Source organism: Parastagonospora nodorum (genome assembly GCF_000146915.1).
Source record: "Parastagonospora nodorum SN15 chromosome Unknown scaffold_7, whole genome shotgun sequence".
NCBI classification, from domain to species: domain Eukaryota; kingdom Fungi; phylum Ascomycota; class Dothideomycetes; order Pleosporales; family Phaeosphaeriaceae; genus Parastagonospora; species Parastagonospora nodorum.
Genome location: NW_001884555.1, coordinates 104004 through 116185, shown reverse-complemented (window position 1 = coordinate 116185; position 12182 = coordinate 104004). Strand labels below are relative to the sequence as shown.

At 50.4% G+C, this 12182-nt stretch overlaps 6 protein-coding genes across 6 annotated transcripts; all 6 read left to right on the top strand.

Annotated features, from left to right (window-relative positions):
• Positions 1 to 1804: 1804 nt before the first annotated feature.
• SNOG_04826 (hypothetical protein) lies at positions 1805 to 1952 on the top strand (the record flags this gene model as incomplete). Its single annotated transcript, XM_001795187.1, has 2 exons — positions 1805 to 1825; positions 1860 to 1952. The coding sequence occupies 2 exons, from the start codon at positions 1805 to 1807 to the stop codon at positions 1950 to 1952; spliced, it is 114 nt and encodes a 37-aa protein (XP_001795239.1).
• A 393-nt stretch (positions 1953 to 2345) lies between these two features.
• On the top strand, positions 2346 to 4419 carry SNOG_04825 (hypothetical protein; the record flags this gene model as incomplete). Its single annotated transcript, XM_001795186.1, has 2 exons — positions 2346 to 2642; positions 2753 to 4419. The coding sequence occupies exons 1-2, from the start codon at positions 2387 to 2389 to the stop codon at positions 4417 to 4419; spliced, it is 1923 nt and encodes a 640-aa protein (XP_001795238.1). The 5' UTR covers positions 2346 to 2386.
• A 292-nt stretch (positions 4420 to 4711) lies between these two features.
• On the top strand, positions 4712 to 5053 carry SNOG_04824 (hypothetical protein; the record flags this gene model as incomplete). Its single annotated transcript, XM_001795185.1, has 2 exons — positions 4712 to 4736; positions 4884 to 5053. The coding sequence occupies 2 exons, from the start codon at positions 4712 to 4714 to the stop codon at positions 5051 to 5053; spliced, it is 195 nt and encodes a 64-aa protein (XP_001795237.1).
• Positions 5054 to 5837: 784 nt separating this feature from the next.
• On the top strand, positions 5838 to 6084 carry SNOG_04823 (hypothetical protein; the record flags this gene model as incomplete). Its single annotated transcript, XM_001795184.1, has 2 exons — positions 5838 to 5885; positions 5995 to 6084. 2 exons carry the CDS (start codon positions 5838 to 5840, stop codon positions 6082 to 6084), a joined length of 138 nt encoding a protein of 45 aa, XP_001795236.1.
• A 1126-nt stretch (positions 6085 to 7210) lies between these two features.
• On the top strand, positions 7211 to 10376 carry SNOG_04822 (hypothetical protein; the record flags this gene model as incomplete). The annotated part of the gene is made up of 7 exons (XM_001795183.1): positions 7211 to 7344; positions 7529 to 7551; positions 7599 to 8016; positions 8068 to 8231; positions 8336 to 8526; positions 8621 to 9954; positions 10073 to 10376. 7 exons carry the CDS (start codon positions 7211 to 7213, stop codon positions 10374 to 10376), a joined length of 2568 nt encoding a protein of 855 aa, XP_001795235.1.
• A 938-nt stretch (positions 10377 to 11314) lies between these two features.
• On the top strand, positions 11315 to 12069 carry SNOG_04821 (hypothetical protein). Its single transcript, XM_001795182.1, has 2 exons — positions 11315 to 11645; positions 11747 to 12069. Exons 1-2 carry the CDS (start codon positions 11376 to 11378, stop codon positions 11876 to 11878), a joined length of 402 nt encoding a protein of 133 aa, XP_001795234.1. The 5' UTR covers positions 11315 to 11375; the 3' UTR covers positions 11879 to 12069.
• Positions 12070 to 12182: the final 113 nt, after the last annotated feature.

Sequence of the window (12182 nt, the reverse complement as noted above, 5' to 3'; positions counted from 1 at the left end):
CAGCGAGCCCAGACGTGCATGCCTTGCCGAAGCGCCCACAGACACGTCCGACAGGACACATCATCGTCTCATGTCGACTCTGAGAAAACGTGCCGCAAGTGTCAGCGACTCAGCGCGTATCAGCCGTGCGGAGAGCGAAAGCTTCTGGAAGCGTGTGATACAGGTACGGCCGAAACGGGTAATCTTGGCACTCACGGGCAAAACGTGGGGCAGCATGCAACGCAAGTAGGCCGCATCGTCCGATCGCTCGCAAAGACGCTCGTTCGCAGCAGGCATTGCTTGTTGACATGGGGCCGCTCGGCTGTTGGCACGCATCATGGTCTTAACTCGGGAGGGTGAGAGGTCGGCGATCTCGCGCCGTTGCCCGACTGTTCACACAGCCTCCTACACATCTGCCCTGGATGCCGCGGATGCCAAACTGCGGACCACGACGCGAAGCTTCTTCGATAGAGTGGATCCAGTGCATGTTGCCTGCAAACCTGACCCTTGGGACGGTGACCAACGCGCATCACGCATTCTGAAGCACATGGATCCTGTTATTGCCATTGTGATGAGCTTCATCACATCGGAGCCCCGAGTTTTGGACATCTACCTGCATCATGACTTCGGCTGTTCTGTACATAGTGCTGTGGATGCCGTGGCGTACACCGCAGCACGGTGCTGAGCAAAGGACCGCGTACTCGGGCGTAGGCTGCACCGCATGGGTCCATACTTTAAGGATTCCTAACGTTCACATTAGCCTAATCCGACCTGACACGGTTCCACTGCCTTCTTTGCTGCATCCGCGTGCCTCGACTCGAAGGACTGACGTCTGATCGGTATTTCTGTCGTCTTGCATGGCGTACTGCAATTCCCGGCATCACGTCCCACTGCCGAACCAGCACCCCTCCTGCATCACGACATCACATTGCTCGTTTGCGCAGATCCTTGATCGCTGTTACCCCCCTAGCATCCACACTTCGCTCGCGCTCCCTCCCTTCAACGGCTAACGGAATTGAGTAACATCTCCATCGCGGCTCGGTCTGGCTTGAGGGGCCCTGCGAAGGTTTGCAGAGCGCAAACAAAGTTTTCGGCGTTCCATCAACCCTGCTACTGCACCAGTCTCAAACTTCAAGCTACTACCATCAAGCCGACCAAGGGCGAAGCACATTATTCAGTCCCTGGTCTTATGTTACTCTTCAATTACGCCGAGCAATGTTTTCATTGGTCTGCAGTAACGAGAATCTTGTATGCATCCTAAGGACAGGCGTCTTCGCAAAACAGTAGCGTCGTGCAACGTTCCTGGTGGCTCGGCTGTACACTCTGCTTCCTCCCCTTGCATCTGTTCGGCGCCATTGAACAGCAATGGCAGACCAGGGGCCTGGCCGCTTGCAGTCGTCGGACGGAAATTCCGCAATTCTGGCGTCACACCCAACCCTTCGCTTCACAAGTTGACAGCGCCCAAAGCGGCACGCTCCCGGATCCAACTGTTTGAGGCTTCGAATAAGCTCTCACCCTACTTGACATGGTCGCATGAGTCTTCGTTCAGGATCAGCCTGTCTCTGCACGTGAGTTCCATCTCGTTTCCGGCAGCCCTAATTATGTACTTCCAACATATATACTTCGTGCCCACACTATTTCCCAATCGAAGTGTATTCGTCTCCAAGGCTGCTCAAACTCTCTCACCATTGACTTACACTACCCTACGCTACCCTAACAGTGTTTCCTTCATACCAATCAACACCTTGTTCACATTCAATCGCGACTTCCTACTTTTGCCTAGCCTTATCTTTCGACAATATACCATACATACACACTAGTCAATATGGGTGGTGTCACGGAATATGTAGCTGGCCATGGCTACCTATCTCTCGGTCAAGCCGTTCATGTCGCCCAAAACACTGAAGGAGGAATCGACCAACGCCTTGCTCAGGTTCTGGAAAAACGGCTTGCAGAAGTTTGGGCAAAGTTGAACGCCCAGCCAACCTCCTACATACTACCATCGGACGAATTCGCTCTATTAAACTATTACCGAGCACGATTTGGGGACAACGAGGTTGTCAGAAACGCCACAAAACGCTTCTGGGATAACCACAAAGGTGTTCAATAATCTTATTTGCTCGATCTTCGTGAAGTCAAACTTTCGTACAGGTAGGTCACAACCCCTCACTTGGCGAATCACAGTATGCTGATCATCATGACACTAGCGCGCGCATTTTCAGACCACATCTACCGGCGTTTAATCGATTCCAAATCCTGGCATTTCCGCAATATACCTCTGGGAACGGCGTTTCCGGCGCAAACTTAAAGCTTTCATTTTCTTACCTATTTTCGTGAGTATCGGGGCAAGATGTACAACCATGAGCAAAATGGAGGGCCGACGACGCAGGCATGGCGTTGCACACGAATGGGGCAGAAAAGTCTGCGACCCATTGCAATATTGTTCCTAATCCTAATGACGATAACGCAATCAACTCTTGCTTTCCACAAAGTCGTGTCGCGATCAAACGGTCATTCTTCATCGTTGACGGCTCGTGCCGCGGATAATTCGTCCTTGCTTGAATGCCTGGAGGTTGCGCCACCAATCCTTAGCCCAAGTGGAGGATGTCAGCAGACTTTGATGGTGTACACATTTGCTTTGTCATACGGACAGCCTTTCGTGGGTACGTGAACGATTTCTTCAATGGCATTCTCTCCTGCGTCTGCCTGCGAACCAGTATTCTCGGCGAGCGGAGAGTTAGCCTTTGATATCATCGCTTATTCTTAAAAACAGGCGACTATGCTCCGCCAGAATGCGACTTCAATCGTGTAGCTATCGAGTTTACGGTCACTTCGGCAGGGCGGCAGTTCGACAGACTAGCTTTGATGTACCTGGACGACATCGAGGTCTGGCGGACATCGACGGCCGAGCCAACGTCAAGCGGTATAATATGGACCTATACCAAGGACATGTCCGCATATTCGGTTCTCTTCAGATCACCACACAAGCTCATTTTTGATCTCGGCAACCTGATAGATGATACGTACACCGGTTCATGGAACACGACATTGACGGCTACATTCTTCACGGCCGATGATACGACGAAGCCTGCAGACATCATTTTGCCTGTATCAGCTCGGAGGTCAGCTGCAAATCAACCGAGTGCTTTTGTTGTACCAGACACGAAAGCCATCAACACATTGGAGCTGCCCAAGAACACAGAGAAGGCGGTCTTCACTATCTCTGCTTGCGGTCAAGCTGCAGAGGAATTCTGGTGGAGCAATGTGTTCAACTCGGATACAAAAGCCTTTGGCAATGACACCACGTTATACGGACATTCATCTTTTCGAGAGTTGCAGCTACTAATCGATGGCAACCTTGCTGGCGTGGCGTGGCCTTTCCCGGTCATATTCACTGGAGGCATTGTTCCCGGGTTCTGGCGTCCTGTCGTAGGTATAGACGCGTTCGATCTCAAGGAAGACGAGATCGACATCACGCCATTCTTGCCATTGCTCAATGATGGCAATACGCACGCGTTCGAAATACGCGTTGTCGGCATTGATGACGATGGGAAGGGTAATGGCCAGCTTACGGAGAACATTGAATCGAATTGGGTGGTGACCGGCAAGATCTTCATCTGGACGGGAACAGCTATGAATTTGTCTATAGGCACCGTCCCCATCATTTCAGCCCCGGCACCTTCGATCAAGTTGCAGTCAATCACAAAGCGGTCGGTCAACGGGACGGTGAGCGCACTTGACTACTCCATTCAGGTGTCACGTCAGCTGTCCGTCGAATCCACCATCATGACCTCTGCAGGTTCGCAGACTGTATCGTGGAAGCAAGATCTCACTTTCTCAAACACCGGTACTCTCAGCAATGGTGGCAACGACCAAGTGGATCAGCAAGCCACTAAAGGCACGAGCATCTCCTCCACAGGTTTTAGTCGGTCCTTTGACTACCCACTTTGGGTGATCTCGTCCTATAATGCACCTGCGGGTGGAAATGTTACAATAGATGCAAAAATAGCACGTGGGAAGAACGTTCAGCAAACGGGTGACTTAGCATTCCTGAACGAATGGAGAACTTTCGATCACGCAAGCCTTCACTCAACGCCGTACAGCGTAGCCTTCACCGGATCGAATACAACGAATTGGCAGAATGGCACTGCATCATACCTATCTGTACCCGCAATCAAGAAGTCATTTGGCACCGGCACGACGGAGCAGTTCCTCATTCTCAGTGGCACAGCCGGATCAGTGGACTATGGGAGCGGAAAGCTATATCAGAGGCACATCATTGCAGCGAATAATACCGTCGTATCCGACCAGGAAAGGTTCGGTGATCAGGCGGTCCAGCGAAGTCGCATCAACCTCGCCAACCAATCGCCTATTGCAGGTGGACTAGATGAATATGCGGGCCGTGGCGTCAGAGCCCTGCTCGGGCGGGGACCGTTGTAGTAAATGAGGAGAATGAAGTGGAGTCTGCATGGACAAGGCACGTCTGACAGTTCTGTGTAACAGTCGACAAGCAAGCGATGTGACACAGCAGCCACGGAGGAAATAAATTGATTGATATCCACTTGACACGTTGGCCTCACTATTTGAAGGATAGTTCCATTGGGTATATCTCCGACTGTCACACTGCGTGAAGCTATGTGACTGTGGTGTGATGTGCCCCACAGCGTTGACCGTTCCCGACACATGTGGCTGTCAGTCCGATCCGAGGAATGACATACGTGTGTCGAGCATGATGTGGCTCATCATGATCATGCAGTGTAGGTTTACATAGTGTCAGCAAGCGCTCGCTTACCCTTGATGGCATGGTATGCTTGCTTTAACACCCGTCAGCGATGGTTCATGTCCTCAGCATATCGATATTACGGATGCTAATATGATCATCGCGACCATGAAACAGGCGTCAGGTTCTCATCCGTACTCGCCCGTATTGACAAGTCGAGAACCATTCAAGCATCAAGCCCGGGCTGTATCCATATGGACGCCCCAGGTATATGCCGACAGCAGGCCTCAGTCATCCGCCGAAGAGAATGGTACCGGTACCCGCATCATATCCGCTTTGATGCGTGCGTTGTAGTCCGTCGTGGGGACACGCCAAAGTAATCGAGTTGAAGCTCATTTCGGCCATGATCAATGCGCCAGAACACTAGGTACTCCGTGTCAAGATATCAAAGAAGTGTCAAATTACGACTCGCAGTGGCGTGTCCGAACTCGGTACTCCTCCATAGCAACGGAAGAATCTTGATCGTAGAATGCGAAACCTACATTGAGTTTGCCGATAGTCTCAATTTTCAGTTTTGGAGAGCGTGAAAAGAATGACGTTGGCGTAATGAGCATTGATACACTACTACTCTTGCCGACATTGCGCTGCCGACAAAAGCGTGGACTTAGCGCGCGTACGGTCACGATGCACTGGTTCCATCTTCCCCCGAGATACTTCAGACTACCACATAACCGACGATACCATCCCAGTCTGCCACCACCAAACAGTTCTAGTCAGCATAAGAAAGAATTTCCAGAGACATGTCAGCCCAAACATCCTCGGCGTTACACACGTCAATGTGTAAACCTTCTCTCGAAATGCAAGTGCTGGAGATGGTCTCGGAAACTGCCTGTTTTGTACCAAGAGCCGTCTCCCCGCCCGTCGATGATCGGCACGCGAGGTCCTGGACGACAATTGGCAAGGACATCCCTTCCGCAGTAAAAATGACTCGCAGCCCGTTCCGGAGTACAGGGCTGATACACCAAGGGAATGTTCGCGCTCACCGTTCTGTGACGAGATGTGATGTGACGAAAACTGCATATGGCCAATGCGTCTGTGAACACGTTGGTCACTACCGAAGCCCGAGGATCGTGCCAACATGACCCAATTTAGACGTCCATCGATTCAATCAACGTCTCTTGTCATGGTACACGGCTCGATGAATTCCCGTTCGAGTCGCCAAGTAGACCTCGACTCAGGCGCCTGATGGGCCACGGGCGGAAATTCTCCTGGCACGGTAACTACCGCGACACTAGGATTTCGCAAATATGGACTCGAGATTCCAAGACATCCCGCGCGCGCCCCATGACCATGGTAGCGACCTGCAGCAAGCACCCCCTCTGTGAGCGTTAGGGAAGGGTGTTGGCTTTGTTTCAGGCTCCTGTGTAATTGACAAGGCTTTTGCCAAGACCGAGACAATTACGAATCCCTCAGCCCTGGGGGCCCCGGACCCGGAACAGTTTTCAACGCCATTGTGGCAAACACAACTCGCAAGGTGCACTTTTTCCATGATACTTGCCACATTGCCGCATACAGTACCTAGGTACATCTGTCGCGCTTGGTGCCACAGGCTAGTACCAACTTCTCGTGATAGGAATATCGACAGAGCCTTAACATTTTTGCCGATACTCGACTGCCACCGAGCATGGACGACGAGCAAACACATAATCAGCCATCAAAGTCATCTTTCCGACCTCCATTAGCCGTGAGAAATTAGCTCTATTTCGACCGAACACTCAACAGCAGTATTTGATAATGTGTCTCTGCGTAAATAAGGATTGAATTATTGCTACTTCGAAGTTTCCGGTCCCTTCGTTGACCGATTGTGAATTGCGCAACGCGGGTCACGGTTCCGCGAATCATTGCTTTCAACTACATGGACAAGGCCATTTACATATGATAAGCAGGCATCACCTATGCGATACAATGACGAGGTAGTAGAACAGTGTTCTTGCATTATTGTGTTCGAGACATGCTTCTCGAGGTCGGTGGGGGGGAAACGTCCCGACACATCATCGGGTGAGTGCCATTTCAGCCACACTCAAGAGGCATCTTAGCGACGGTCCATCATCGTGTGAGTTTTGAGCGCCACTTCAGCCGCATTCAGGGGAGATCTCATTGATGGTCCAATCAGGAGCAGTTGTTCCTACTGCAAGGCTGTTTAGCGTCTGATTAAAGTCAGCTAAAAGGAACACCTTTGCAAACCTCATACCAAAGGTCTCTAGTCATTTCGTTGCTCGTCTGAACTTGCCACTTTTGGTACATAAGCGGCTTGGGCATACCGACCCAGACTTCGATAGACAAGCCACAACACAGAAAAGCATTGAGGACAGTAGAAAGCATGAGTAGCGTACCCCGTCAAGAGATGACATATAATTCAGATGAGGCTCGCCTCTCGAAGCAGGTGCTTTTCAGATTTGTTTCTCTAAAAGACCTCCACGGCAATAGTCAACTTCGCCAAGTTCTCAAAAAATGGCCATTCGTTATTGTGCATTTGACTCTCCCGACCTGGTAACGGCTATCAACGGTGCCACCCCTACATTCGCTTTCGCTGCATCGAATAACAATTATCTTGCGTTGCAAGGGACACTTCATCTCTTCAACGGGTAAGCACACGTGGACTATATAAGACGTTGCTTGCTGACACACACTTTGGATGGCTGCAATTTCCAGAGCGAAGCAAATCTTACTCCTCTTATCGTTGCTGCTGGGTCTACAAAGACTTGCAATCCTTTGTCCGGCTCGACGACTTATACTAACATCGCTTGTCCCACTATAATCAATAACCAGCTGTCTGCAGCCATCTACACCCTGTGAGTCACTGGAGCCGGAGTTTCGATTCGCGACCAAACGTTCATAGTCACGGCACCAACCATCTCCACGATACCTGCTACCGCCTACCAAACTCCATCCGCGCTTGCGACTGTTACGGAGTATGTTCTAGAAACGATTACCGACACAGACCTACGTTGTTCAAGGACCAGCAGCCAAGCTCATGTCACTTCTTCGAGTGTATTTACCTCTTCGAGCGTCGCCTTACCCTCTTCTCAGCCCAGCAGCAGTCAGGTGATTGTAACATCAACAGGCAGCGTAGTGATACCAAGTAGTACACTGGGAGTATCCGCATCGCCTTCCTCGTCCACCGCCTCGTTTATTGGGTCTACAAGAACATCCAGTAGCACTGCCGCACTCCAAACACTAGAGGTCTCGCCCGATGCAACATGTGGTGGCAAGACTGGTTACACCTGTCAAGGGTCGAAGTGGGGTAATTGCTGCAGGTAAGTTCCTGTCATTTCTAGGCCACAAGTGCTGTACGCTAACTCACGTAGCCAATATGGCTGGTGCGGAAACAATTCGAATTACTGTGCTTCTGGTTGCCAGCCATTACATGGTAGTAGCAATGCATTGCCTTCGACACTTTCAACACGAGTGTCGCTCACACCTACACTTCCATCAGCTTCATCTGTTCGCCCTGTGAAGATCAGTACCGATGGTAAATGTGGTGGGGCAGTAACTTGTCAGGGATCCAAATTCGGCAATTGCTGCAGGTTAGTATGATGTTTGCTTTGTTCATCATTGGTGACTGACAAGTAACAGCTCATATGGTTATTGCGGAAGTACTCCTCAATACTGTGGCGCTGGGTGTAATCCACTTTTCGGGACTTGCAAATCTTCTGGCACACCAGGGGTTCCTGCACTCAAGGTGTCTCGAGACACAAAATGCGGTGAGTCAAGCGGCCAGACTTGTCAAGGGTCCAGCTTTGGAAACTGCTGTAGTTCTTACGGATGTAAGTGTATTGTCATGTGGCTTAAATGGATCTTCAAACTCACGCTCAGACAGGGTGTGGCAGCACAACTGGATATTGTAGCTCTGGATGCCAGTCTCGCTTCGGGTCTTGCACAGCTCCTCGTGCTGTCCGAGACAGCAACCTGGAGAAGAGTCTTGTCAAAAAGCTTGCCCCCGTCCCGAGTCCAATCCATTGTGCGGGTCCCGACTATACATACCCACCGATACCAGAGACGACCGTCTTTGTGACAACAATCGTTCTTTCCGCCCCTGCAGTATTCACGCAGAAAGTAACCAGAGGAGCTGTCCACGTCAGCGATAGCTGTGATGCAACATCCTCTCCCAGTTATGTTGTTTCGATTCAATCCGCACATTCTAGCAATGTATTCGGCTCAAGCAGAGCCTCCACTAGCACTGTGGAGTCGGATCCTTCGTCATCAGTAGTTATTTCATCGAGTGTCTCGCAGTCCGAATCAGCATTTTCGACCTCTTCCTATTCACAGGTTATCGCAACAAGCTCTATTCAGTCAGAAGCTGCGTCGTCCACCCCTGTACCATCAGACTCGATTACGCCTAGCTCTACTCCGTCAATGACGGAGCCAGCTTCTAGTGCCTCCCAATCGGAAATTGGATCAACTAGCCCGATGCAAGCGGAATCAACATCTGTGAGCTCCTCACAGTCCGAAGTAGTATCGACCAGCTCCGTACAATCCGATGTCGTGTCATCCAGCTCTTCAGTCGCAGTGCCGACTAGCTCTACACAATCCGATATTGTGTCATCGAGCGTACTGGCCAGCTCTTTGGAATCCGAAATGGCTTCATCAAGCTCTTCAGTCATGGTACCGACAGGCTCTTCAGTGTCGGAAGCAGTTTCATTCGTGGAGTCGAGTACAACAGTGTCGTCACCTTCTTCAGCGAGCCCAGGATCGAGTACTACGCCGACTCCAACTCCGATCACATCCGAAAGGTTTTGCTTGAAAGTACTGAATAGGGACCGCCCGACATATAACTACTTGGCTTACATGACAATCACGCAGGGTACGATGCATGTATCCACTGCCAATTTGGCAGCCAATGTGGTAACCAATGCACAGCTTAGGCTGTCTGAGTTCTCATTGAACTCAAGCGGGCAACTGAAGCACGTAGTTCCTGTCAATAATTTGGCTTTCCCCGGATTTCTCATATCCACTGCACAAAGCAACTTCATGCGATCATACCGAGGCACAGAAGCCAATGCTGTGCTGCCGAATTGCGCGATAAGAATAGACGTTACCGGCTATATTGGGCAAGAGGTGTTGAAGTGCAATAGCCACATGCCCAGCGGACGGCCTTACACCGAGTTTCGTGTATCCGCCAGTGGAAGCTTTACCTTCCTGTATGGTTCCTCCGATGTCATTACCGACTCCTCGATAAGTTATCTCATAGAGTTGTGTGTTTTTAAGGGAGCAGATTGTGTCTAAGCACGGTAATTGGGTAGGTCGACATGATAGATAGAAGTGCAAAATTGGACAAGTAACTGAAAGAGTCGAGGAAATTGCACGTGATAGACTTGCCCATCTTCCCATGTTGTGCTTGAAACCAGGCGGTGATAGCAGCAGATACTATCTGGGCTGCATTGCCCAGGTACCCACCTCCGCTCGCGGGCAGCCGACGTCACTCTCCGGCCACAAGTACTATCGCTTCGCCTACGGGATACGCATACTGTTGCTCACCACATGTACTGAAGCTGGTCGCCGCTTACAGATCACGCTCAGTTTGGCGAATCCGTCTTCTTGTGCTTCATCAACGACCCCATGGGCCACTACCACATCATCACAGGACACATCAACGACGTCGCATACGACGACGTAGTGTCCTGGAAGAGTCGATACGGAAGCTGCCGCTATCCACGTCATCGGCTATATCTCCTTGCTTTAACTCAACAAATCCTGCCTGAAAGCTTCCAAAATAAGCATTCATTGTAAATTTCTGCGCTGCACTTCAAATTGTTCGACCTTGTTTCCCTCCGCTCTCTGCTCTCCGCGTCCAATGCAGGGGCACATCCGGGCTGTTTCGGACCGAATGACGACAGTCGTCTTTCGCGTGGCAGTATGCCTGATCATTTGGGGCATATGCACTGCTGGAAATAATTGCCTTCGACCGCATGGCAATACCTTCAATTCTTTGCACGACAAAACTAAGTATATCGGGAAGGTACGCAATCTCGCATTGGAGTATAAAGACTCAGTGCAGTACTCGATTAATATGACTGCTGGACAAGCATGATACTTTAGCGGTCTGTCTTCGCTCCGAATGGCGCGTGGTAAAATTATGAGGCGCAATGAGAGGGTGATGCGTCCCTGGAGATTTGCAGAGGAAAGATGCGCTGGATGCGGGCCGAAAACGGGTGGCGCAAACTAGGTAAATTACTTAAGCGGGCAACAGGCAAGAGTCCAAGAAGAACGGGCGCGGGGAAATAATTTATGTCGGAGCTTGGTACTCCAGATTGGGGAATACAGCCCGTCTTATTGCTAGGAGCTTGGGGGAAAATCTAGGAACATCCCAATTGCATTGGTAGTTCGACCAGCAAATCCGAGGTCGCTTCGGTACAATGATGTAGCGCATCAGTCGCTGATGATGGTGCTACTTCTTCAAGCAGCTGCTCCGAGTCGATATACGACCTTGAATACGTATCTCGGAAAAGACGCTAAGCTTAGCTCAATTCCCTTGATACATTCTTGTATGAGACCGGTGTTCACGGTTCGCAGAAAGCGTATAAAGATAGCCTTTTTTCTCACATTTGCGTCTCCACGCTCCACCAGGAAAGCAACACTCCAAGCACTAACGACAGTTTCAGCCAATCCGACCATTATGTTGTTCAAGAGCATCCTACCTATCCTTGCAGCAGCCGCTACAGCTGCTGCACTGCCCCAGCAGAGTGAGGTAGACCAGTGGACCTATCCTCAATTTCCTGAGAATGGCGCGTCCTGTCCCGGATGGCCAGGCGAGGAACCTACACTTTGGTCATTTGCCCAACTGAAAGAGCTTGCTGTCGAGGCTAGCAAATCGCCACCGTACTCTGATAGTGCTGCAAACCATGGTGGAAGTTGTGGATTTTCAGTTGGCATTCCAATGCACATAGTGAGTTATATCCACCCTTCAGAGTTTCAACTATGGTTCCTCCTGGACTGCAATTCATTCTACAACTATTCGAGGAAGACATCCGCTAATTGATCCGATAGATCGGCACCGACAAGGGTATCGGCATGATCAGCGTTGCCGTAGACAAGACTGCGAAAACGATAAGACTATGCGGTCTACAAGGAAAAGATAATAATAACGATGGATACAACGACAGCTGTGAGGATCTATAGCAGAAGAACACTACGACCAAGTATTTGTGCAGTGAATCATGCTCGCTCAGGTTTCCAAGAGTGTAAATAATGTGCTTGTACCAAATCTCCTAGATCGCAAGCTTTGATGGGGACAAGGTCCGTCATCTCAGTTGCCAAATCCATTCCCTCTGTACCTACTGCTATATATTTAAATCCACAATGCCTCTCACGTTCGCTGCCTCGCTACGACCCTGACCATTAACTGTGGCTTATGCCACAAAATATGCATCTGCGATTCGCGATGCCAGTCCATCACTGGATTCAGCCACTTCAAGTCATACGC